Consider the following 27,208-nt stretch of genomic DNA (forward strand, 5'->3'; position numbering starts at 1 on the left):
GTAAAAAAATTCTACATTCTACAATAATAAAATGCAGCAACTGTACCATCTAAGAGTCATTGACAGTGAATTACAACTGAAAATTTACATTCCACAATAATAGTAATAAAAATCTAGCAACAGAATAGTCTAAGGGTCATTAACAGTGAATAACAATTAAGAACGATAAATTGTTGGAAATAAACTATTAACAAAATTTGGAGGTTAGGAGGAGTCGGAGGGCAAATGATGTGAGTGCAGAGATGATGCACAGAGTTAGAAGGTGGGTTTTGATATAGGCCCACAGGGGTCTGCAACCTGCGGCTCTGGAGCTGCATGTGGCTCTTCCACGCTTCTGCAGTGGCTTCCTCTAGCTTTGAAAAATAATGGCCACTCTACTGCACCACACACACACACACACACACACACACACACACACACACACACACACACACACACACACACACACACACACACACACACACACACAGAGTGATTGAGCGATGGACTTTAAATATTGCTCTTACAAAATGTAGAAACTTGCTCGAATAACACAGTTTCTGTTGCCATGCATTCCACACACACAGAGCAATTGAGCAATCCCCTGGCAGCAGTAGCATCTCCTGAAAGGTTTCTATAACTCTCATACCTTTCAAACTCTTACCACAAAAAATCTGGACAAAGCCCAAATGAAGGGGAACAAAGGAACAAAAATAGGAACATATTTTAAATATTGCTCTTATAAACTTATAAACTTGCTAGAATAACATGGTTTCTGTTAACATGCATTTTACACACACATACACACACATACACACACACACACACATACACACACACACACACACACACACACACACACACACACACACACATAAACACACTTACCTCTCAACTGTGCAGATTTTCACAAAATGTCCTGACTTTTGCCTCATATTTTTGGTCTGTTTCTCATAAAATTGTGGTTTTCTGGCAACTCTTTGAGGGCTGAAGTCAGAAAAAATAGACATACACTTGAGTTTCAGACTTCATACCCTTCATAAAATTCATGCTAATGCAAAATCTGTTATTCTATCAATTTTCTAAGTTTGAAAGAGCAATATTTAAAAAGTGTCCCTATTTTTTGGCCTTTGTGCCCCATTATTTATGGCTTTGTCCAGATTTCTTGTTCTAAGAGGTCAAAAGATATGGAACACACACACACACACACACACACACACACACACACACACACACACACACTGAGAGCAATTGAGCAATCACAACAAAAGAACAAAAATAGGGACGTATTTTAAATATTGCTCTTATAAACTCAGTTCTTTTATATTTAGTATAATAACTATATGTAAAACTGTATACACTGTGTTATCTTCATATTTGGGGTCAAATAAGTTTTGTGGCTCCCGATGAATTTTATTTGGTGGGAGAGGGGCCAAAAATGGCTCTTTTGATAGTAAAGGTTGCAGACCCCTGGTATAGGAGGCTCCTATGTGGGGAAGGAGTAAGGGCATTCCCACTTTGAAGATAGGTAGGAATGGAGGAGGGATTTAAAGTTGGTGGTTATGAGTATTTCTAAGGGAGGGAGGAAGAGAGTTCCATAGTTTAGCTAAGGAGCAGGATAGCACAGAGTAGTAGTAGTTCTCCTTAACGAAGAAATCTATAAAGCTGTGCTGATCTGTACGTATCTGTGGAAAGTGCTGAAACACTTGGTATTTCCCAACATCTTTTTCTGCATCTCTACATATTTTAAAGAATTTATATGGCATGTCATTATCATGTATACCAACTGATACATATACCCCCATCTCTTTCTAAGTGCCTTTGCTGTTTACTCTAGTCATTGAACCAGTAGCCAGACATTTAGGGCACATGTATAACCATATGGGAGTAACAGCTACTCTATCATGTAAACTAAAATAACACAGTTAAACACAATGGTGTGCAATTTGTAAAGGCTGAACATTCCCAAAACTGAAGAGTTAACCAAACTGCATTTCAACAGTTTATATCACTCTCACATGAAGGTGTAAATTAAATTACAGATGGATAAGATCCCTAAATATAGCTGTACATAGATTTGGAACAAATTAATATTCAACATTATAGCAATCTAAGAACACTTTGGAATATGTGGAATTACATGATACTTCCACTAGCTAATACTGGAGTACAACCAAAAGCTTATAAAATGTAAACATATCCCTTAAACCTACCACATCAGTGGGTACAAATCATATGAAGATCTTTTGAAATTGCTGTGGGAGATACCGAACCCCAGAGTTTGTCTGCAGGACAATGATAGGCCAGTTCAGCAGAGGGGGATTAACTTTCCATGCTTCCATCCTTACACACAAGTAAAGACAAGTAAGATCTACTCTTTACTGGCTAGACCCCAAGTGTAGACCTTAGTGTAGATTATCACAAGTGCACACTGACTCTAACATATGTCTCACAATACGATAACATCTGTGAAGATGATCCAATGTCTTTAGTATCACAGTGTTTAGTCAACCCACTACAGTGATCAATATACTCTAAAATACATTTAAATAGTGTCCATTTAGTCATGTCTAAATTTAAAGTAACAATAAATAATCTTGTGGAACTTAACCAATAATAATTCCTAACCTTTCTAAAGGCCAAAATAGTGGGATTAATCCCATCAGGCAACACTACAATCATTTTTAACTAGATATATAAAGGTCTCTGACACTCAAAAGGATTGTATGGAAGACAAACCAAACAAAAGATCTAATCATACATAAATGCATAATTCACTTTGACATATTCATCAAGTTAGGCACCATTTGCTATCCTGCTATCATAATATACCACCTTCTTGGGGAAAAAAAATACTGTCCCATACTCAATGCACCATATTTGAAGCCAACATTTGGCTATAATTACTTGCCCACCATCTAGAACTTTTGTATAGTAAGCTCTAGTACAACATTTGGAACACACATATGACAAAATTTAAATGCAGATAATTCTATTATAAAACGTATACATATGTTACTAGATCCATAGGTTAGTACTAGACACGGCAGGAAGTTTAAACAACTATATGTAGTCTAGACGTGCACACTGGGAATTGTCACCTCCCTTATTGAAAAGAACCACACAAGTAATCCCTGAGGTAAATTCATCAGGAGTTAACTTAAATGAAGATAAGGTATTGGACATTTTAACATGCGAGGAACGTTTGTTACACAGGTACGGAATCCTTTGGGTAATAATCTCATTCCACCAATAAGACTTATTTATGTTATGATGTGACCTGAGACCTTTGAGGTGAGCTGAAGAAGCACTAGTAAAATAGTGTCATTCTAGACAGAAGCATTTATGAGATGGAAGAGACTTCTTAGTCTATCAGAATATTTAAGAGAGCTTACCTCTTTCATTTCCTAACTTAGAAAACTTTGAGGTCTTTCAAGCTGGGATACATGTTTAGTAACATACATACCAGTCAAAATACTGCACGTAGTAATTGACCTAATAAGGGAGTAGAAGGAAGGAGACATCTTTCAGTCTTGAGGGGACACCTTTCATAACTAACTAGGCAATGACATTTTTTTTTTTACTGGAACTGATAAATGATAATCCAAGGACTGCTCATTGTTGATGAAAGTATCTCGATCTATAAATACTGTATCTGACTAAAGTAGAGCTCCATTTATGTGATAATCAGTAGGGAAGACTTGTTTCCCAAATGTGACTGCTATACATTGTTTTCATTAACTCTAAGGCCATTATCAGAGCAGCAGATGTTGACTCTGTGTAGCCCTTCATGAAGAATGTAAGTAAAAATGTGTGGGAAAACAGTAATAGCAGTCTGTTTGTAGCCACCCACAGATTTGATAAACAGCAAACCTTGGACATCTGTCCTCACATCAGGGAAGCAGATGATGAAGAGAAAATGTTCTACCACAGAGACTTGAGAGACTCCATTAGTGAATAAACTATTAGAGTACAAGGTACCACCAACTCTTACATGATCAGACAGTCAGTTAGCAACCTATTGAGTAATATAAGGTTTAATATTTAAGCTGGTAAGTTTATCAACACTGCCTGCATGGGCAATCGTATTGAATGCCTTAGCAAGGTCAAGATAAGTGTCATCAAGGTGGACAGTATAACCCCCATCAACAGCATCAATCATGTCCTCAAAATCGTCAGCTAAATTAAACAAGCCCTATCCTTTACAAACCATACTGACTAGACTCATGTGTTCGCAAGTTAGAAATGTCACTGTTAATGAGAATGATGTAAGATTTGTACCATGACTTTACAGATAATACTAGTGAGGCTAATGGGATGACAATTTACAGAGTCATTTACAATACCTCCCTTACGTAAAGGCACTACAATTGCTGTTCTCCAGAATTCAGACACCTTCCCTGTGGAGAGGATGAAACTAAAAAGTTTAAGGAGCTCTTCAGCAACAACATACTTTAAACTAACAAAAAGGCAGTCTGATATGTTGTCTGGACCCACAGGTTTTGGTTATAGTTTTCATAACCAGGTCGATAGTGATAACAGAAGGAACAGGTTTAAAAGATTCAAGGGAAGGGACGCTGAAGGAAAACTTTTAAGTTAATTTTGTCAGCCAGGACATTTGATATGGTTTCTGTATCCAAACAATTAACAACTCAACACAGATAATTAAAATGTCTCCTAGATCATCTTAATGATAGTGGAAACAATAACTCTGAGATGGGCACATGAACTTATACATCTTAAGAATGTCATAAAATTAGAGGAATTCTGGCAACAATTTCAAAATATCATACTAACACTATAATGCTCTTATTTCTAAACAGTTATTTTTAATTGATGCTCTATCAACTATTTTTATTCCAGCTTCTCAGAAAATAAACTCATGGGCTATGATACCAATAGCTTGTTATTGTGCTGGCAATGCAGATCTGAGAAAGGATTTCAACTATCATTCTGGAAGGTGGGCAGAAGTCATGCAAAATAACATGGCTTAGCTTAACAAAGGACTGTGATCTGCATGCAAAGCTGACTCTAAGATATTGTTCATTTAAAGAAGACGGAAGTAATATTTTGCAAGGGTTGGGCAGTTGATTTCAATGCTAGAATTATGGATTGCAGTCCACATAGCAAACTGCTTCCTACATTTTTTTAGGAGGGGGAGCCTGAAGATATAATTCTGCGAAGTTCTATTGTGTAAGGGAACCCCTTTTTACTACCCCCACCATGGAATACAGGAATGCTTAGTCCTTTGACAGGCATGCATCAGATGAACTCAGCCAGGTACATGCCTCAAAAATAAGAATGTCTATAGAGAAATACACTGGGGTCAATATAACTAGGCTTTTTAGTCTGTACTACTTTAAAATGCTGGAAATAGAATTAAAAACATTTACTGTAAACTCTGCTAGCCATTACAGCACATCATTTAATTTCTCTGCCTAGTAAAAGAAAATGTATCAAGGAAATGTTCTCTCTAAGACTAAAGCTACATGCATTAAAATAAAAATAGTGACAAAGCATAAACTCTTTTTACCTTTGGAAGGAAGGCCTGATGCATCTGAGGAAGCCATGTCTCTTTAGCCTTTCCAGTCTCATCAGCAAAGAATTTTGATGAGCCCCTCTGTAAAACAATGTTTTGTCAATTAGGTTAATATCTCTGTAAGGTTCTTTGGTTTACAAACACACAAATTCCTGGCAATGAGCTCTAGTTATATTGAGCTGGGATCTTGGTGAGAATGCTGTAGCAGTAAAACAAAATGTTTGCTTCTAAATAATGGCATGCTTCTCACAGATCGGCGTAAATAGATGGAGCAAAAAGTGAAGATATACAGACATATACAATGGTCAGGATGCAGTTGATTTGTGAGGAAACATATAACAGGTTTGTAAACTGCAGCCACTAATTAACAGCCATAATATAAAAATTTAATTATGCTATGAATGTGCCTCGCAACCATTACCATGTTAGTTATCAAATAATAACACGCAGGAACTGTAAAATACATTGAACATAAACAGTATGTATTAAATAATGTACTATGTCTGTTATTGTTACAGTACATGAAGTGCATTGATTTCACTCAGAAATTGAAAAAAGATGTAAATGACTGATACTGGTTCAACAGTGACAACCAGTTTGTTAATGTGTTTGAGAAATAGTTCCACTTCCATTTTCCAGAACACATTAACAAACAGTTATTACTGGCAGCTCAGCCATAATGTTTTGTGGGACAAGGAGCTTGTATTACAAGTTAAAAGAAAGTGTAGGACTGTGAAGTGTTTTACTGCTTTGAAAGCTGTTGCCATTTCCTGGTGCTGTTCTTTGGTGAATGCTCTATTCTCTAGCGGGGTCTAAAGTATAACAGCTATGAATGACACCCACCACAGGCAATTATGATAGGATTTCTGTTTATTACCAGTTTTAAGTGTTTTCTACATGGATGTCCATAAATTCACCTTGAGGAAAAGCAAAACTTGACAGAGTTGAATCTTGGCATCCATGTCAAAAGCACATATCAAAGATCTATGGTCATAGAAATCCTGTTATAATTATTTGCAGTACATGGATTTCCTCCTGCTCTGATGTACTACTACTTGCAGAAAAAAACTGTACAAGCACAAAACACTTTACAGCTCTAAAAGTTGTAAAACACTTAGCAGTACTACACAGTGGCCAGGAGAGAGGTGTTCCTCTACTAGACTTTTAAAAGCTGTTAGATGTGTTGATATGCCACACAATTTTGTTAGTGTGGCAGTATGAAGTACATTGCAGCTTTTAAAGCTGATAAAGTGCTACCAGCACTGTTCTGTGGTGGCTGCCAGTTTTGCTGAAAAAATGTGAGACCCAAACATGACAGTCTAAATAGATAAAACAGTTGCTATGCACCACTGAAACTTGTTGTGATTGGGTCTCGCATCAGAAAAGTGTATAACTTGCTTATCTTTCTGAGGATTTCAGAGTACAATTTGATAAACCTATGTTCTCCAAAAATTTTTTGTGAGGGAATATTATCTAAGAGAGGTAGATAACAAAGGTGCTGAGGTGCCTTTTTATCAGTTTTGGAATATAATCAGCACAGTTAAAGATCAAGTATAAAGTTTTTTTGTTTGTTTTACTATTTCTTTTTGTTATAATGATGCCCATATCTTGTAAAGTGGGATTTCTTAGTATAAAATGTAGAGTTTTTACTTTAGGTGCATATGTGGCCCTATACTTGTTAAGTTTAATAAACTGGTGTTTTGGTTTAATGAATGCTGAGCAACTGTCCAATTACTTTCTGATTCCATGTCATCCACCCCCACGTTCTGATGATGTATTAGAGGGAGGAAAAACAGTTCTGTAGTGGGTTGGCATGTTTTCTGTAGTCTGCAGTAGATTTTATTAGAAGTAACCAGAATACAGCACAATCAGTTAGCCAGACAATAAACCAACATGGTCATTAGCTGTGCAGTTCTGCATACTTATGCATACTTATAATGTAATAACGTTAACATATAAAGTTGCCATTAGTATTTATTTTTTAATAGCTGTCTGCATTTGGAGCCACCATTAAACAGCTTCTCATCTCCTTAACTATGTCTTCCAGTAAAGTACTCCAAGGTCCTACTCTTAGGAGGCCTTATCAATATACATATCAATATCACTGCCAGTACTAGTTCCAAGGGCTATGAATTCCAGGGGCATGATGCTTTGCCAGAGATGGTCTCCACCTGTCACCTCTGGTCTTTCGGCTACTGACTAAGGCTCTTGCCTCCCCCATAATGTCCTTTTTTAGGCAATGTCACAAACACAAAATTCCCAACATAAAAATATCCTCAAACAACAACCTTAAGATTATGCTTCTAAATGCTAGGAGTCTAAGTCTGAAACTGCACTCACTAGAAGCAATCCTCACTTTGGAAGATGCAGACATCTGTGCAGTCACAGAGACCTGGATCAAGACCACGGAGAGCACCCTGCCATACCAGGATATAATGCCTTCCACACATACAGACCACAAAATGAATGCATGAAAAGTAAAAGGGGAGGAGTATCAACATCCATCAAAGATAAATATATCTCCAGACTGTTTTAACAGAATGATCCGTTAGAGTTACACCATGTGCAAATAACTATAGGAAAGACCCCTCTCCAAGTTATCATCAGCTACAGATCCCTCTCCATGAACCATGATAGCCACGCTGCCTACTTGGATCTACTTGAGTCACTCAAAATACAAACAGACACCCTGGTTATGGATGACTTTAACTACCTGTCCATAGATTGGGTAAATTATACATATACAAACAAACTCACCCAAAGGTTCTTGGACTTTATTAACTCAAATGCCTTGGAGCAGATAGCTCACACCCCCACAAGGGGCCTAAACATTTTAGACTTGGTACTCGCTGTGACATCCCCACTCTGGGTCAGTAATCAAGCAGCCTGAATCCTCATCACTGGAACTGGAGAGGGATGTTCACTTGGAACAAAAATAGATGCACCCAGTATTTCCAGATGCAGCCCTCTGCATCAAGCATAATTTCCCTTAAGAGCACACAGGGAACACAGTAAGTAAGGGGCTGGGTCCTGTCTTTCTCCCTCCAGATCCCCAATAAAACTACTCACTGTCACAGGTGTAGGGTTGAGTCCTCAGCCAACTGTCCAACTCAAGTCCTTTAGCACCCTCTCCATGGAACCAGTGATTCTTGCCCTTATTCCAAGCAGCCAACACACACACTCTTGATTTGATTTTTACACACACACACACACACACACACACACACACACACACACACACACACACACACTTGTGAAAGGCTGGCACAGATTTACTAGCTATGCCCCCTTCTGTCCAGACGATAAAGTAGGTACACCACCACCAGACACTCCAAAGCCAACTACTCCAAGGATCTTGCAAGGGTACCCAATTATACTGAGTGAAATTAATATTAATACAAATTGTAATGTTGACAAAAAGTCAGACTTTCAGGAGTGCTGGCCACAGTATCACCAATAGATATAAGTACTCTCAAAGGTTAAAATATTCTCTAAAGGACCAGACACAATGAAAAGTTTAAATATATTTAATAATAAATAATAAAAGAACATGAAGATACTAAAGAATGATTTACAATAAACACCAGAGTTTCATTCACAGGAAATATTAAAAATAACACAAGTGGACAGGTTCACAGAGTTACAAAAAAAATACTTAACTAATCTCACTATATTTTCCTGACTGATCTAAAGAATTATTACTCTCTGGTTACTTAACAGAGCAAGGCGATATAAAGTAGGTGAGAGATCCTTCTTTGGCAGGTTACAAAAGCAGAGTGCTTTGAGACTTCAGTCTCAGCTAGTATCAAAACATTATTTTAGTGCTGGACTACAGAATGCCATCACATACAACTGGTTATCTGAATTCTGGTTCCCATGCACCCCACCCCCCCATTGCTAGAAACTGCCAGGATTTAGCACATATGTGTCAGTAATACACAAACACACACACACACACACACACACACACACACACACACACAGCCTTGCTAAGATCTGCTGCAGCTCCTAGAAGTCAAAAAACGATTTCAAACCTTCACCCTTCCAGAGTAGCAATTAGTTCAGCCCAAAGACAATGGAGGAAGCTTCCTAGTACAGACTTTTTGTCTCTGGCTGTACTGAGAACTGTAAGATACAACTGTTATGCCCTAAGCCAGGTAATTTAATTTCAAACTATTTTCAAAGTTTGAGATGAACCTCTTCTCTTCCTACATCCTCTGTTAAAACCTATAAACTTAAACAGCTACAATAATGCATGCATATTTCTTTTTCTGTCCAGCAGGGCACACTGTTGGTACATTTTTAACACAAGCAGCTTTACAAATACATTTTTCAGCACAAGCATCTGTACAAATCAGTTTAATATACGAACAACATATAATTCTTTACAAAGTTCTAGCTAGCTGTGCTGGCATATGTTACACATCCACTGCCCTAATTCTCCTGGCAAAGTTGGCAATACCTCACATTGTCACACTCACCAACATGGTAGAATGGCGCACCACCACAAGTGCGCAGTCCTCCCTGGTGAAGTCTGATCATATATCAGTCTCTTTCAAAATAACAATAGTATCAGACTGCCCCCAGGGAGAAATTAGGCTAAAAAACTTCTCCAAAGCCAACTACAGCCTCTTATGAGAAGACATTAATAGCATCAAAGATCCTGTCCCCACTGATGGAAAGAACACCTATACTGGGATATGCGCCCATGCATTGTATAAACAGCTATACAATTGTATTGATTCAGCCATTCCTGATAGGACCAGAGCAAGATCCTCTAGAAACAAAACAAGCCTTTCTGGTGGACAGCCACCATAAACAGTTTATATAGCAAGAGGAAGAAATTGCTGTCTAAGAGCAAGAAGGAATGACCTTAGAATTGGAAGCACACCCTTCTCAGCTTGAACAAGCAAATAAGACATCTTGTAAAGTCTTCTAATGCTAACTATGAAGCTAGATTAGCATCCCTAGCTAAGGATAACCATAAGGCATTCTTTAGCTACATCCAAAACCTTAAAGGAAAAGCCCAAATTTGCATTTAACTGGTAGTGAATAGTACCATATATACTGAACCAGTGGAAATAGCCAAACCTGCTAGCAGACAAGTTCAATGAAACCTTTTCATCCCTGTCCCCACCACATATAACCCAAAACATTCCTACCACCTATTCTCCACCTAGTATCTCTAAAGACCAGGTCTTAACCACTCTCTCCAAGGCCAAAAACACGGCCTCTATGGGACCTGATAACATCCTACGCTGCGTTCTCAATGGTTTAAAACAGGAGTTAGCAACACCATTGGGTACTTTTTTCAACCACAGCCTAAGCATTGGTTTTGTCCCTGCTGAATGCTAAACAGCTACCATCATCCCCTTCCACAAGGGTGTGCATACACCAATCGTGGGAACTATAGACCCATTAGGCTAACCAGCCTTATCTACAAGGCCATGGAGAGAATCATCATGGACCTTATCAACAAGGATATAGGACACCCTCAAACACTTGACCCAACCCATTTTGATTTTGCTAAAGAGAGATCCTGTCTGTTGAACCTGGTGGACTTCTTTGAGACTGTCACAAAAGAACTGGACAAAGACAAATCTGTGCATAAGGCCTACCTAGACTTAGCCAAGGTCTTTGACACAATCCCCCACTCAGGCATCATTGAAAAATTCACCCAGCTGGGGTCAACCATATACTGTCAAGTGGGTTGCAAACTGGCTTACTGACAAAACACGTACAGTAATAATAGGGGATTCCACTTCCACCAGCAGACCCATTACCAGGGCTGTTTCACAGGGATTGGTGCTGGGGCCCCTATTGTTTGGAATCTACTTCTCAGAAATGCAGGCAAAAACAAAACATATGTGGCTGACAAAGTCTGCTGATAACTACAAACTGGGAGCAGTCAATGAGTCCCCAAATGATGTCAACATTCAACAACAAGAACTTATGCAAACCAATGATTGGTGTCAAAGTCATGATCTTAATGTCGATGCAAAGAAATGCATTATCATTCCTCTCTGACAAATCCCTGCAGATTACCATATTAATAACAAAACCTTAGGCTCTAAATCAGTATTAAGAAATTTGGGCACAGAGGTTGACAGCAACCTTAGTTTTCATCACTATGTCTCAATGGTGGTAAGAAAGGCCTTTTGCATTGCTCACCTCATAAACAAGGGTATAGTTTCCAGAACAAAAGAGGTTATAACTCCCATGTACTCTTCCCTCAACAGGCCAATAACAATGCTCCCTTTGGCATGTACCTAAACAGGCACCTGCAGCAACTGAAGAGACCTCAATGGCCCCTCTCAAAGAAAATTCAGGGTCTTCAGCACATGTCTTACATGGACCTTACCTTAGCATGAGACATCAACAGGGCAAGCTGGAGAGACAGAGATGTCTCCCAAATGTTTCCTCTCCTCTGGAAAAAATTTCCAGTACAGGTTAAATAGAGCCCCTAGTTAACCCTTTTTAAGTGTAACCTGGACGATTGGATGGGAAACCACAAATTCACCCCAGGGGTTTCACCTGTGTCCCTCTTGGATAGGAGCAGTCATTGCTGATTTAGATCTGCTTATAACATAGACCATATCTCTAGACCCTTAAGGGAACAAGGGCTGAACTTAGCTAGGCTTGTAAGGGTCCTAGGGCCATTAGCCTAGTAACCTCCTATGAACCTATGAACCTATAAAATCTTCATCTGATTCAATGGACTTCAAACATCATATGGGACAATGTACTATCAGTTTGTAAATTCCTTTTGGACCTCTCATCAAGCCATGATCAGAAGGTTTCACACTCCTCAGTCTTATTTAGTTGGAAAGAGCATCACAGACTCTGAAATGTAAAACTGCAAACATGCACTGGAATTCTGGGTAACCATGCTGTTTCTCATAAGCAAGTCTGTCAAATTTTTAGTGTTCCTGAACGCAGCTACAAAAAGAACTTCTGGCTTAAAGTAGATTTTAGAACCAAAATTTTATATGGCATATGTCCTCTTTCAGTAGAAGATTATAGTTACCATTCTGAAAAAATATATTTAAAAAAGTAATGTTGTGAAAAATATCAAAAATGATTTCAACAAAGCTGAAATGAGAAGGGGTAAGGATGTTTATACTGTACAATGGATAAAACACTTCAGGAAGGAACAGAAAATATCATGCTTCTTGCAACAAATACAAATGTTATCGCCTTAGATTCTTCCAGAGTGATATGCTTTTTAAAACTTTATTAGTAAAACAAGCTCACTGTCACCAATTCTGACACAGGCATCACATACTTATGTGTTAATCTAGGCTTAGACTGTTAAGCTGCATCTATGTTCATCAGGCCTTACAACACAGAATGCACTCACGATCTTCAACAAAGACCTAACAGTAGAAAGAAACAGTTATACTGTTACATGAATCGGGTATCACTGTAATCTGTGGTCCTGTCACAAAAGGAAGCTACTAATTACTAGTAAAAAAACAAACAGTAGCCTCGGCAAAATCACAAAATTAGATACATACAGTGTCCCAGACATGCCAGCCTACCACACCTGTCCAGACCATCTTCTTGATGTTTATTTCCAGTCTCATGAGTACTATTCAGTCTCTAGCATAAATTCTGTCAATTTAATGCAAAGGTATAATACACCTTAACCAGGCAAACATGTTCAAATACCTAAATAAAGACAATATATTTTGCAGATCAGTGATACAGTTGTGTTTAAACAGTAGTTTAATTACTTTAGGTTTTGTATTTTATCACCTATACAGCTGATTTCTGTGGCATCTGTCCTGTCCATTATTATGTGTTGAGGTTCTGTAAAATGTCATAGTGAGTTTTGCCTGGATGTGCATTGCTAAGGATTGAAGAATTAAAACAGCTTCAGAGGGCTAACCCTTTCCAAAAGAAATGATGAATGAACACATAGCCATACACACACAAATGACAGCCATTACTCTTTGTACAGTACAATGAAGTACATGCCTTTTATTTTTATTGTAGATGGTTGGTCGCAGAACAGCCTCCGAGTAAAGGTTGTGGGAGACATAAGACACACACGGTGCATGCCTACAAACCTTGAATAACTCCACTTGGTATCTAGACTCGTTGATAATTTGGAAAATGCATAGGCTTAGTAACCACATTACAATATTATTTATGTACACATTTGCTTGTCTGTTTCAGTTTTCATAACTAGGATTCCTGACTGGACAGTGCCCATTAATAAGGATGTCCAAGGAGTGAAAAAATATAGACATAAAATTAATACTGCCGTGATGATCTTCACCAAAAGACAAAGAAGAGTTTAATGAATAATGTAATAATGAGTGTAAATCTTATTGGAATGAAAAACGCAAGTAAGTCTATGTTTTATAGTGTCATCAGATTTAGAAAAGAATGTGCAAGTAAATATCAGCACCATTAATTATAAGCGCTTACTGAAATATGAAACAACTGAGTGAACAGAAACAAAACTACAGTCATATACTGCCGAATAGCCATATACTTCTATTTAACAGTAATAAGACACACAAAGCCATCAGCATACAATAATAAAAAGAAAAAGTAATTTAAGGGATTATTGGGGATGGTATAACGCTTAAGTAATTTACCTCACAGACACAAGGTGCAGGATTTAATTCTCACCTTGGAGGGAAATTGGCTGGGCTTACAATGGCCCACAAGGGCAGCTAGCCTAGTACTTACCTATAAGGCCCATTTATTCAGAGCTTCCCTGTGCCTGGCTTGGACACCTGAGACTACAAGACTTGAATTGCATCTAAAACCAATTGGACCTATAAAGCTGATATAGGTATGTTTTGTACTTGCTCTGTCTCTGTGCTATTTAACACTTCTGTGCTGCATGTATTGATTTGATTTAATTTACCACTGTTTTTCAGTCTACACTTGTTAAAAAAAAACATCTGTTTGTTACTGTACAGCTCTTAGGTTGTTTTAACAGTATTCTAATACCTCCTAACCTCCTCTGGTACTGCAAAAGCTGTTCTGAGTTTGCCAAAGTTCTCCTGAGTCTGCAAAAATATTTCTAAGTTTTGCAGAGTTTTTCTGTGTTGTAGTTGTCTTATTTTGTCGTCTTTTTTCTGTATTTTGTTTAACGTTTCTCAGGGTTAGTGAACTTATATTCAAGGAGTCCTGATACTGCAAGAATTCTGACTTTTGCTGTAAAGCATATTTTACTGCACTTGAGCTCAAAACCAGTTTGCTTTGCATTAAGAGGGGTCTTTTGCACTCTAGTGGGAGCAGAGCTGAATTCAACTCATCCAAGTTGGAAACTGCTGTTGAAAGGTGTATTGTGGTTTTATCTGATTGGCCTGAGGGATTAACTGTGTAAATATTTTTCATCCTGCTGGTATAAAAGAATTGCATTTTTTGCGGGATTGTGCTAATTTATTCAGTTTCCCTGTGCATGGTTTGGGCACCTGTGACTACAAGACCTGGCTTGCTTCTAAAAACCATTTGGACCTACAAAGCTGATACAAGAATTTTTTTCCACTTGTTCTGTCTCAGTGCTATTTAACATCTGTCCTGCATTTATTGATTTGTTTGAATTTATCACTGTTTTTCAGCCTACACTTGTTAAAGAAACACCATCTGTTTGGTGCTGCACTGCTCTTAAGTTATTTTAACAGTATTCTAATATTTCCTAACCTCCTCCGAAACTAAAATCTGTACTGAGTTTGCCAAAGTTCTCCTGAGTCTGACAAAATATTTCTAAGTTTTGCAAAGTTTTTCTGTGTTTTGTAGTTCTTTTACCTTTTGCACTTTTTTCTCTATTTTGTTGAACATTTCTCATGATTTGTGAACTTATTTACAAGGATTCCTGATACTGCAGGAATTCTGACCTGAGCTCAAAACCAGTTAGGTTTACATTAAGAGGGTTCACCCCTAACCTTCGATAGAATAAGCCCCTTTGTTAATCCTAGAGCAAAATATGGTCAAACTAGTCCACTCCCCAATAGTAGTTCCAGTAAAAACCTGCCATAATGGACAGTCAGTTTCCAACCATTTCTCCGGCCAGCCTGATAGACAAGGGCATCCTGAGGCAATGTAGTAATTACCTCATGTATACTGACAACCACTTGCTCCTAAAACAAGCAGATACAATATGTAATAGATGTTATTACACTATGAATTTGGAATCAATTCTCTCATGTAACAACAAACTGGACATCAAACAGGTTGCCAGCATGCAAACATCACCTCTCTGACAAAACAAATCACAACACATAAACCCACATATGTGGAGGCACTCAATAGGAGGCTACCAAAAGATCAGAGATATCACAAGCACAAACCACTTGCACATACTGCAAAGCAAATAGAATACACTATACATAACAATATACATGCCAGTGTCTCAGCGAATAACCCTGTAAGGCAAAACCCTCAAAACCAAGTATTCTGGTCATAGGTGACTCCATAGTGAGACACACACAGAGGTCTCCCTCACCAGACTGGACAAGGAGAAGGTCACAGTCAGCTGCCTGTCAGGTGCCAGGATCCGTCAAATCGGGTTCCCTTTATAGTTTCGAAATACTGAAATCCCGACTTTCGGTATTTCGAAATTATAATACTGAAGCCCTGAAATTCCGAAACACCAGAAGCGCGAAATTCAAAATACCGAAGTTCAGAGCTTCTGGTGTTGCAGTGTGTGAATGCATAGGTGTAAGTGTAGGCAAGTACATATGAGTGTGTTGGTTAGGGGCTTCATTGTATGTTATTGTGTGTTTTGGCTGTGATGTGTATGTGCAAAGGGCTGTGAAATGTGTGTGTGTGAGTTACCTTTGTGTGTGTGTGACTGTATGATCTTGGAGTTAGTATATATAAGTAGGGGGGTGTGGGGGGACTGCATGCAGGGGGGGCGCAGCCCCCCTTCATGTCTGTAGTGTAGGACTGTTTGATTGTGGGGGAAGATTGTGTGTATGTGTACGTGTGTGATGTATTTGTACTGTAGGTTTGCGATTTTAAATTTCATGGTTATGGAGTTTCGGTATTTAAAGGTTTCAGCTACAGAATTTCAAAATACTGAAATTCAGAATTTCAGTATTTCGGGATTCTATAGTGAACCCGTCAAATCACGCATGCATTCAAGTCACTCAACAACAATTACACTTATGACTCTGTCATAATACAGGTTGGGGTGAATGACTCAAGATGTACCTCTCTGAACTCTCAGATTATGTGTCCCAGACAGGTATGTCCCTGTCCCTATGCAACATTCTACCTTCACCCAGGATGATGCCACAATGCAGACAAAAAAATGATTGAATTCAACAATTGACTTAGCTTCTGCTGTCAATCCTGGGCAATCCAGTAACTGTCAGCCTGGGAAGACATGGTTGACAGACCACGCTGCTTTGCCAGAGATGGTCTTCAACTGTCTCCTCTAGGTTTTCGGATACTGGCAAAGGTGCCCGCCTCCCCTCATACTGGATTTTAGTCAATGTCAAAACAGCAAAATTTCCCAACTTTAAAAAATTCCACTTGAGACAACTCAAGGTTATGATGCTTAGTGCAGAAAACTGCACTCCCTGGAAACACTCCTCACCTGACATCTATGCACCCACTGAGACATGGTTCAAGGCCGCAGAGAGCTCCCTAGCTGTGCAAGGCTACAATGTCTGCCATGCATTCAGATCCCAAAACAAGTGTGAAAGATCCAATGGTGGAGGTGTATCCATCTTCATTAAAGCCAAATACACCTCATGACTGATTAAACAGTATGACTCTCTTGAGCTATGCCAGGTCCAACTAACTATAAGTAAAGCACCCTACTGCATCATTGCTAGCTACAGGTTCCCCACCATGAACCAGAGAAGCACCCCGCCTACTTGGACTTACTGGAGTCACTCACTATACAGCCAAACACTTTGTCATGGGAGATTTCAACTATCCTTCCATCGATTCAGCAATATACATGAGCACAAACATGCTCACCCTGAAGTTCCTGGACTTTGTCAACAGAAATGCCATGAAACAGCTAGTTTCTCAAATGTCCTAGACTTAGTATTCACCAACATGGGGGGGTCACTGCACTACCTCTTGTGTATTGCCCTTACTGATACAGTCAGATGATAAATCTGTCTTATTCAAAGTAACAATTAGACCTGACAACCCCACAGAAACAAAAAAAAAAACTAAAACATTTCTCCAAAGCAAACTACAGCCTACTATATGGTGATATAAAACATTTCAAACCCCCTGCTAACACAGCCAACAATGACTTCTATGCAAGTTCGAACTCAAGTTCTGAAGAAGTCTTTTACTAGAGAAAAGCGCTTGACTGCCTTTTTTTACAATAAAGATGTTGCTGGTCTCCTAGTCTCCTGGGTCCATCTTTGTTTCTTGGTGTACAGTGTGATTGTTGACATAGGAAGAGGCACTGAAGTGGTGCTAAAAATATTAATTGTCAGTGCATTTGCATGACAATTGATTACATTGTTCCACAGTTACAGTCACATGATCATTAATAAGCCAGCTTTTACATTTATATTTTGCAGCAAGGTTTTTAATAAGAAAATGTATGCTTGGATTCATAGATTCTCTCTATATTGCATTCCACATACAGGTTTAAGGATATCATGACTGTCAGTTGTGTAATTGATAAACAGAGCTCTGCATCTGTCTAACAGTACACACTCAGCGAGCCACGTACTGACGTGGAAACAGCAGTAGGCAGGCTCAGCAGCGGTTCACTAGGCAGGTCCATTCAGGGGTGCACATACACTCACAGTGATGGAGTGCTCCTACTGCAAAGTAGGACACACACACAGCAAAACAGTCACTGCACCATAAAAGGAAGCAATATGGTAAGCACTTGGAGGAGGGGAAAGGAAAAGCTAAGGGTACACTGTGCACCATACCATGATGACTTACAGGTTCATATCACACCAGATTGAGTGTCCTGTAGTGTAAAGGTAGAGCTGACATAGGCTGTGGGTTATAATGCGTGACAGACATGCACAGTTCACAACACTTTGTGCTCTATCCATATATAATGTCCATGTTACTACAAACACGTCCATGGACAATGGGGAAAGACAATGCACATACTTACTTAGCATAACATAGGTTTGCACTGGGTAGCTTTATGGAAAACAAGTATTATGGACAACCATGACCTGCCTTTACCTCATTATCCATTTCTGCTTACTAATCCTCATTTGTGTGCCATTTGGGCGTAACGGTCTATAAATGATACCATGGTCCTTCCTTGCCAATGAGCACCAGCTACCAGGGTGGTTGTTGCAAAATATTATTATTATATGCCCTTGTCTCTAGATAGTGCTTAGACATCTTCATACTTGTTTGTATGCCTTAGTCCTTCACAGCACATATCATGTCTATGATTCCTAACCATAAATACTATTTTCAAATTTTAAGCTTTGACTTTGGTAAAATTGTGCATTTTCATTTTTTGCAACAACCATATTTGCTTCCCCACTTGTGCCCAGTATATCACTTCTATATCCTGGGATATATCAATGATTTTAAATGAATGCACAAGGTGATATAAGATTAATTAAATGGTATTTCTTGAAAGCCTTTTATTGTGAGATCTGTCTATGCAAACCATTTAAGCAGCATCACTGTCATGCTGACAGCATTCGTACCCCTGCAGAGCAATACAACGGTGCACTGCTGCAAGTATTGTGCCGCATTAAGTTACACAACCAAATAGGAAGCAAAACTCAAAGCTGTAATTTTCCTTAGATCTTATAAATACACAGAAACAATACGACACAATTTGCTATTTAAATTAGTCAAGCAAAATGCTTATACAATGTCCCAGAATCAGTTACAAATATAGTAAAGTTGTAAAACTTGCTTAAAAATACAATGTTTACTCCACAATGCAAGTGTAAGCCATAACGTATGTTTATGTTATTATACTCTTATCTAACGGCATTACTACAGTGGTCATCTGTGGGTCATCAGCATGACATCACACAGAGCCTGATGTACATTTGTTCTTGTCCCTTTAACTGCTGAGCATTTCGTAAAGGTCTGTCCCTAGAATACTGGCTGTTTGGGGTTGTTTTTGCTCTTTGTGTTGACATTTTCAGGAAATATTACTTGTATACATATCTATAAACTTTCATTGGACTGAACTCCTAGCCTTAAAGACAAAGGAATTGATGCACTTGGAATTTCAATTACAAAAATATTATGCCATTTTTCTATATCCCATCATATAAAGCAAACAAAAAAAAATCACTTTTATGCAGAAACACATACTAATTTTAGGTCTGAAATCACACCAAAGTATGCTTTTATGCTTTGATAGCTTTGTGTATATTACTCTGAAGATAACTGAAAACTCCATATTTGATTTCAGCTGATTGTTGTGTAAAAGTTGCACTCAGTTTACAAACCCCAGTCTAGCCTTAATTCTACCTTAAATTTGAAAGTCAGTATCTCTCTCTATTGTTTTGAGATATTCTTATGTGGTTTTCAGGCTAAGACCCCTTGATAATCACAGTTTCATTTTGTTTTCCATTACTGAATACCCTTTATGGAAAAGAAACAACAGAAACACAAATACTGGCATGCCTCAAAGAGCATGTAAAATACATTTGCTTTACTATGACATATAAAAATACAGAAAATATTACTTCTTCCCAGAAAAGAGTACTGTTGTTCAATCTCATTTCCAAAGAACAGGTCAATAACATGATTTGCTTACATAATTAGTGTGATATCTTAAAAAATGAAAGATATAATGAACGTCAGAATCAGAGCATCCAAATGGTTATATAAGAGTACTTCTGGTACTTAGCAATAATGGAGAATTACTCTGTAATCATAACAAATATTACAGCAAATTTATCAAAATAATATATCATGGGACTTCCAGTATGGCGACCAGGAGATGAGCACACCAACTCGGATGCTCCACCACCTGCAGAATTGTGCAAAGCAGCAGCAGAAAACTGATCCTACCAGGTGATAACGAGGTACCACCATGTCAAAAGACCTATGAGCAGCGTGTGAAGAATAAATAAAGAAGGACTTAAGGAATGTTAAAAAATCTGTCGCTAGAACTGACTACAGCATCTGGGCCTGTACAACCTCGGTCAGTCAGACCCCATCTATCCAACAACCAAAAATTACATAGATCTTGCAGGAAATAAGGGAAATGAAGGGAAACTCTGCAAAAGTATGTGCTAGAACTGAGAAAAGTTGAAAACTCAGTCAGTTGTCATTCAATCGCTGGGAAATGACACACATGAGCTTACCACTCTATTGGAAACATTGGGAGTGAGACAGGAATATCTTGAGGTGAAATTAATATACTTTGAGGTCCAAGATAGAAGAAAAAACATAAGGTTAGTGGGTGTTCCATTGCCCTAACTGGACTGGTATGTAGGAAACTCAGATACGAATAGAAATGGCACATAGAGTGCCATGGAACCACATACGAACAGCTTCAGCTCCCTTGAGGCATAGCCTAGTGAGATTTGAAACATGCTTTAAAAGAGCAAATTCTTACCAAATTATGGCAACCAAACAACAAATTAATATGGGCAACACAAGAATCTTTGTTGGACAGGACTTCTTAGCTTCATCCAGGCAATTGCGAAATTCATATCTCCTGATCATGAAACTATGTAAGGTCCAGGAGATATACTTTAAACTTTTGTATCCAGCAACATTAAAACCTTTTCAAAAGGGTGGATGCAAAACTTACAGAGACCCGCAAAGTGCCAGAAAAGCCAGACTGAACCTACTATCAGCCTTGCAGGATCAACATGACAGCAATCCACGATGGCCCACTGATACTATGGCTAGAGCAGAAACTACTTCACCCTGCAGGTCCTGTAGACCACCCAGGGAATACAGAATTCGTTTCAATTGCTCAAGAAGCAATTAGTGTTAAGGGACAAAGCTAGGAGTCACATGGAAGCCCAGAGAACTCCAACCTTATTGCTTCTAAAGAAGGGGCACGATTTCTTTGGACACTAAATATAACTTTAGATAACATTTAGCAAGTCATTGCCCAGGTAATCTATAGAGCTCAGACAATAAGCCATTAGAAGCTCTGGTTGTAATGCATTTGAAGTAATCCAATAATGATAGGGTGCTTCTTTTATAGTATATGTTAAAAATAATGCTTAAAAATTATGTTCTACTTCTTGAGGTGCTTAGAACCTGATGAGGCATTACCAGTTGCAGGAAGGTCAGTATTCCAGGGTACCACAGTTGTCCCTTTGTGTTTGTGTTACACTTACTAGTTATTTTAGCTGAAAAGTGACAGCTATCCTGGCAGCCTAATGGAGTATGACTCCTTCCTAGGAAGTCACCATTGTAAGATAATGTTAGTACATAGTCTGTGTGATTACATTTGTCTGTTTCTACATTTATCTAGCAAACAGTTTGGGCTAGTTAATATTAAGAAGAGGGAAATCTGTTTAACAAGTTCAGAATTCATGACACAACTGGGGATACAGAGAAACGAGTTAGGTGAAGCCAGCCACTTGCACAACATAGGGCTTTTATTTAGTAAGACAACACAATTTGCCACTATAGTAAATGCTGGTCTCTTTATTACATGGAATCTTAATGGTATGACTGATCCTGTGAAAAGAAGGATAATTTTCTCCTATATTCATAAACTACGGCCAAAGATAATAGACCATCAGGAGACTCACCCAGATGAAGAGGAACATAAAAGGCTGCAAAGAGGGTAATACTACATAGCTGATTTCTCTTCCTATCTTGTGGCAAAAGAAGGGGAGTAATAATTCTATTACACAAATATACCCTGATGGACATCACAAGCCAAATCTCAGACATTAAGGGTCACTTTGCAGCAAAAAAGGTTACATGAAGACATAAAATCATTACCATAGCTACAATATACTTACCTCCAGGGCATAGACCCCTGAAATTAAGCATATTCTCAATCATATAACTGAATTTGTGGAAGGAATCACCATACTAATTGGTGACTAGAATGCTACCATTTCCCTGACAGATGTCTCAGGTGGCCAACTTAGGATACACATTTCAAGTCAGGGTAGGCTTCTCAAAACCTACTTAGCATCAATAGGATGGATGGATGCTAGGGACACAGGTAGTGCACCACTCCCTGACCCAGGATTTATTTACTGTTCACAAAGATATAAGCAATGGTCAGACACTGATAGAATACATATATATCCAAGGAGAAGAAGGAGTACTTAATCAAATAAATTATACATCACTTAATCTCCCTATCAAATCATGCTGCAGTGTAGCCCTCTTCGCCTCAGAGACTAAGAAAAATCTTCCAATACATTGCAGGTTCCCAGTATACTTGTTTGAGCAAATGTCTAACATTAAGGGGTTAACTGAGGCAATAAAAATACATTTATACAAAATGCAGGAGGTGCTAAAGGGTGGGAAATCAAACAAACTATTCAACAGGAATCTAAACAATGTTAAACAAACCAGAGCAAAAGCAAGCAGTACAGAGATCTAATGGGGGAGCTGCATGTATTACAGTGGAGTCAGGGGTACAAAAACAAAGCTGAAACAGCCAGACTTTGAGAAATTAAAGCAGAATTGCAAAACAAGAATGATAAGAAAACTGGGAAACTATGCAAAAGCAGTGCCAGGTTACCCCAGGGGGAATACTGAAAACTCTACAAGCCTACTACGCGCAACCTTATAGCACTCAAGCTCATGAGTTCCTGATCCCTGAAGAAACAGAAAATTTTATGAATACAATTATCTTGAACACATTGACACAAATTCAGAGGGACAGACTTATGGCCCGCACCTCTGAAGAGAAACACAGGAAATCTTCAAATGCCAAGCCACAGGTAAGTCTCCGGAGGTATGATGGCATCCCTTGAGACTTACAGAAAATATACAAGGAAGAGCTACTTAGGAAATGGAGGGTTCTGATAAACAGGATGTTAGAGGGAGAAGCCTCCCTGTGGTCTTGCAGGCAGGAGGTTATTGCTCTGATACTAAAAAAGGGTAAGAATCCAATGTTCCCCAAATCCTACCATCCAGTCTCCATTCTGAATCCAAGAGACTGACGACATTTCTACTGACCTTAATTCTCATGCACCAGTCTGGCTTTATAACAGGATGTCAAACGTATGCTAACATATTACATACTATATGCATTTAGGGTGACTCTCAGGAAACAGGGAAGACACTGTTATTGTTAAGTTTAGATGCACAGAAGGCATTCAGTAGGGTGTAGTGGTCTTTTCTGTATAGTGTTTTGAAAAGAATGACCTTTCCCGACATATTTGCTAACATCATATATGCAGGTTCAACAGCAGTAGTGAAGATGTGTACAGCTTTATCCTCCTCATTTGAGATTACAAGGGCCAACAGACAAGGCTGTCATATGTCTCCTGTATTGTTTGCACTTTATCTGGAGTCATTATCTCAGGCAATTAGGGAGTCAACTATATACAATGCTATAACTGGGCTCCCCACAAGCTAAAAATCTATTTTTTTGCAGATGATATCCTACTCACACTCTGTGATCCAGAAAAAGATTAAACAGCCCTTGTTCATATAATTAAAATATATGGCCATTTTGCAAGTTATACTTTCAACGTCCAGAAAACTAAATCAGTTGTTCTCAACTTCAGCAGGAATTGACATTTAGTTATCCTTTCTTACTTGAGAACAACAAATTGAAATATTTATGAGTATGGATCACAAGCACATGGCAATAATCACTCACTTTCACCTATCAAGAAATTCAGCACAAAGTAATACCACATTTCCAGAATTGGAAACTACTCCCTTTAGACCTGCATCAGAAGGCCCAGTGAATAAATTGGTTTTCCCTACCCCTATTGCTATATGCGATGCAAGCCCTGGCCTCCACTCCACTGGAATCCATTAGAAAGCAGATTATAAAACTATCTAAAACCTTAATCTGGGGAGGGAGGTTGCCTCCAGGTGGCTTGGGAAAAACTGGCATTACCTGAGCATCTGGTAGGAATATCAATCCCAAATAAGCAACTTCATCAGTGAGTAGCCATCTTCACCGTAGGGATGAAAATCATCCATAACACCTTCAAAGCAGTATGGAAAGATATGATGTTAGGGAGATGTAATATCCCACTGGGAAAAGATTATTTGGACTTAGCTATTCTTGGGCAGGTTCACTCCGACCATCTTTCTCCAATGAAACCATTCTTGCAGAAAACAAGAACTTTATTAACCCTCCCCAAACCACTTGAGGAAACTTGTCCTACAGATAGGCTACCCCAAATCAGAAACCAAGGTACTTCCCCATGAGTAAACTGAGGAAAGCTGGAAAAGAAGCTACAACACAGATATCAGATGTTGGGCAATGGAAGAATATTGGAATAGCAAGAGGTAAAGGCAACATATGCCCTTCCACAGGCACTTCACCTGGAACGCCAGAGACTGATAGTGCCCTTGAAACAGATGGAATGTTAGAAAAATGTAGCCCTGAGGGAAACTGAGCTTGTCAAATTAGTTAGTCACTTTAGGAATGAAGATTCAGCGGGGCATCCAAGGGTATCTGGGTTCTGTAAGGCATTGATGCTTCTCAGACATGCACAAATATAAAAAAACTAAAGCAGTCTGGGAGAGATCATTAAACACGTAGACAGAACTCCAGAAATGCCTTCGATATCTGAAATTGCTATATTTCTGCACTAAGGACAAAAAAGTTAGGAAACCTGCATTGGAAGTGTCTACACAAACACTTCTATATCCCAGTCAAATTAAGAAAAGTCTACCCAACAGTCCCTGGGAACAGCTGGCGCTGTGGTTCTCCTGAAGAGGGCAATTGGCTACATATATTCCTTGCATGCTCTAGTTAATTTCCAAACTCAACTTAGATAATTGCTTCATAAGGTATTTCAAAACCCACTGAATGTCAACTTACAGTTATATAGTTATATCTCTTAAGTTGGCCTAACAAAGACAAGCTTACAACACCCCCCCCCCCAGAATGCCCTACTAACTTTAATAAATGCTTATTATTAAAAAAAAAACATAACCAAGAAATGGAAGCAAACACAGCAACCAGAACTTTAATTAGAGTACAGCAGATGCTTACAGAGGACATGACTTGCAGAGAAATCATAAAATGTGTACTAAGTGATGAGATTATTCTGAGACATTCATGCTTTATGGCACAGTATGAATAACAGTATCTTATCACATGGGACAAAGTTGGCGATATATATTAAGATAATCATGTAGTGCTCTGTTTATAAAGTTTGTATAAGATGTATGTCATTCTGCCTCTTAGTATGATCAGCAAACCCTTCATCAGACACAAACAGATGAGCATCTCTACTCAGGAAACCACTGGATAATCTGTTACAGTATTACTGGAAACCTGTAAATGTAAGATATGTGACTCAGTTGTGATATGCAGCAATAACTTATAATAAAGCCTATCTGGATATTTAAAAAAATAAAAATAATATATCATGATTCTCAGCTATAAAACTGCATTTAGGTGATGGTTCCAGCTGTAAAGATACATACACAATGTTATTTTCTTGTAATTCAGTTTGCTGCACAAGAGTCTCTAAACTAGGGGTGATGGATTCACAAGCCCAGTGACGAAAAAAGTCTCTATCTGACTATAATTTAAAATGTTACACTCTAGCAGTAAAGACATATGAACAAAAACCACTGGCACAGAGCTGACATATTTGTCCCCCTTTGATAATATTCCAACATAAACCTTTCAGGTAATAACAACAGGGTATTCTGTTACAGAGCAAATTTGCTTGCAAAAGTTGATATCTGTGTTAGAAACAGTATTTAGAATATACCTAGAGCCTGTTTATTGCATTTTTTGTGATGGACTTAATTTAAAATTGTTTTTTCTTAAAATTGCATTTTACCTGCCTCTGACCTAGCACACACATACTGGGTTCATTTATTGCACTGTTCTGACTAGTTTCCTAAATGTGTTTATCTGCTATCCTTAAAAAAAACAAAAAACAAAAAAATCTTGCTATTTTCCCACTTTCTATAATTTAAAAAAAAAAAAGTTCAGTTACAGATTTGCTGTTCTGAACTGTTTGTAAGTTTCTTAGAGGCCAGTGCTTACTTGGGCTAAAGGGAAGTCTCTGAGTTCACCAGTGGCAGTGGTTAACACTGAGCAGCCTGCCTGTCCCTGTAGGAGTGGTTACTGCCTAGAAACTGTAGTTTTATTGGCCATTTTGGGTCAATTCCAAACTCCTTGATCTCTCTTTCTTAAAACCCTGCAGCCGCATTGTTTAGGAGTCTTTCCAGGCTTGATAGTTGTTGCTGAAGCACATACCAAGAGGAGAAAATGCTGAGAGAAGAAAGGAGCCACTTTGAGATTTTAAGTATTTTCTTCTGATTTATTTCTTAGAAAAACTGCATTGCCGCCTACGTTTTGCTGTTTTCTTGCTTGCAAAAGTTGATATCTTTGTTAGAAACAGTATTTAGAACATACCTAGATCCTGTTTATTGCATTTTTTGTGTTGCACTTAATTTAAAATCGTTTTTTCTTAAAATTGCATTTTACCTGCCTCTGACCTAGCACACACTTGTTGGGGTCATTTATTGCACTGTTCTGACTAGTTTGCTACCTGTGTGTCTCTGCTATCCTTAAACAAAAACATAATTGCATTTTACCTGCCTCTGACCTAGCACACACTTGTTGGGGTCATTTATTGCACTGTTCTGACTAGT

The 27,208-nt window shown here is 38.4% G+C and overlaps 1 protein-coding gene across 5 annotated transcripts in view; it reads right to left on the reverse strand.

Annotated features, from left to right (window-relative positions):
• Positions 1 to 27,208, reverse strand: part of ARHGEF10L (Rho guanine nucleotide exchange factor 10 like) — a 3,087,848-nt gene that overhangs the window by 2,813,111 nt on the left and 247,529 nt on the right. For all 5 annotated transcript variants that reach the window (XM_044061816.1, XM_044061815.1, XM_044061819.1 and 2 more), the window contains exon 2: positions 5,513 to 5,599. In XM_044061816.1, coding sequence (XP_043917751.1) covers positions 5,513 to 5,549 — 37 coding nt within the window. In that variant the 5' untranslated portion in view covers positions 5,550 to 5,599. The remainder of the gene's footprint in view (positions 1 to 5,512; positions 5,600 to 27,208) is intronic.

The sequence above is a fragment of the Protopterus annectens genome, chromosome 2.part0 (assembly GCF_019279795.1).
Source record: "Protopterus annectens isolate FY-2018-M chromosome 2.part0, PAN1.0, whole genome shotgun sequence".
Taxonomy (NCBI): domain Eukaryota; kingdom Metazoa; phylum Chordata; order Ceratodontiformes; family Protopteridae; genus Protopterus; species Protopterus annectens.